The 443-nt window shown below is 31.4% G+C and overlaps 1 protein-coding gene across 1 annotated transcript in view; it reads right to left on the bottom strand.

Annotated features, from left to right (window-relative positions):
• The window catches only part of LOC119585537 (endothelin-converting enzyme homolog), a 50,671-nt gene that overhangs the window by 2,886 nt on the left and 47,342 nt on the right, over positions 1-443 (bottom strand). The window contains exon 11 of the mRNA XM_037934161.1: positions 120-243. Coding sequence (XP_037790089.1) covers positions 120-243 — 124 coding nt within the window. The remainder of the gene's footprint in view (positions 1-119; positions 244-443) is intronic.

The following is a 443-nucleotide window of genomic DNA, read 5'->3' as shown; positions in this document are numbered from 1 at the left end:
GCCTTGCTTTGCTTGTGATATAATGCAAATTTCTTATTCATTATAGTATAACAACTTAATTACTCAATACCTCAAGAAACTTACATTATACATATATATGTTTATTCAAGAACACATACCAATCATTTCAGTTATGGCATCAACTTTTTCTATGGCTGCTGTTTTCGTCTCCTCGTCCATCCATTTCAGAGACTGAAGACTTTCTTTAAAGGTTTTCCGAATTCTTTGAATCATGTCTTCTGCCTGAAATACAAAAAGTAAATTTATCATGACCTTATGGGGACTATCTAGTGCGAGGAAAGTGACAACCAGATAAATTGCCATAAAAATAAATTCTGCATATTTTCTAAAGTTTCTGATGTCGAATGTATATATAACATGACCACATTTTAGTGAAGTGAAGCAAACTTTTATTAAATATTTCTTTTATTACCTCCCCCAAA

Source organism: Penaeus monodon, chromosome 20 (assembly GCF_015228065.2).
Source record: "Penaeus monodon isolate SGIC_2016 chromosome 20, NSTDA_Pmon_1, whole genome shotgun sequence".
Classification (NCBI taxonomy): domain Eukaryota; kingdom Metazoa; phylum Arthropoda; class Malacostraca; order Decapoda; family Penaeidae; genus Penaeus; species Penaeus monodon.
Note: the sequence above shows the minus strand (reverse complement) of the source record. Positions and strands in the feature narration are given on the sequence as shown.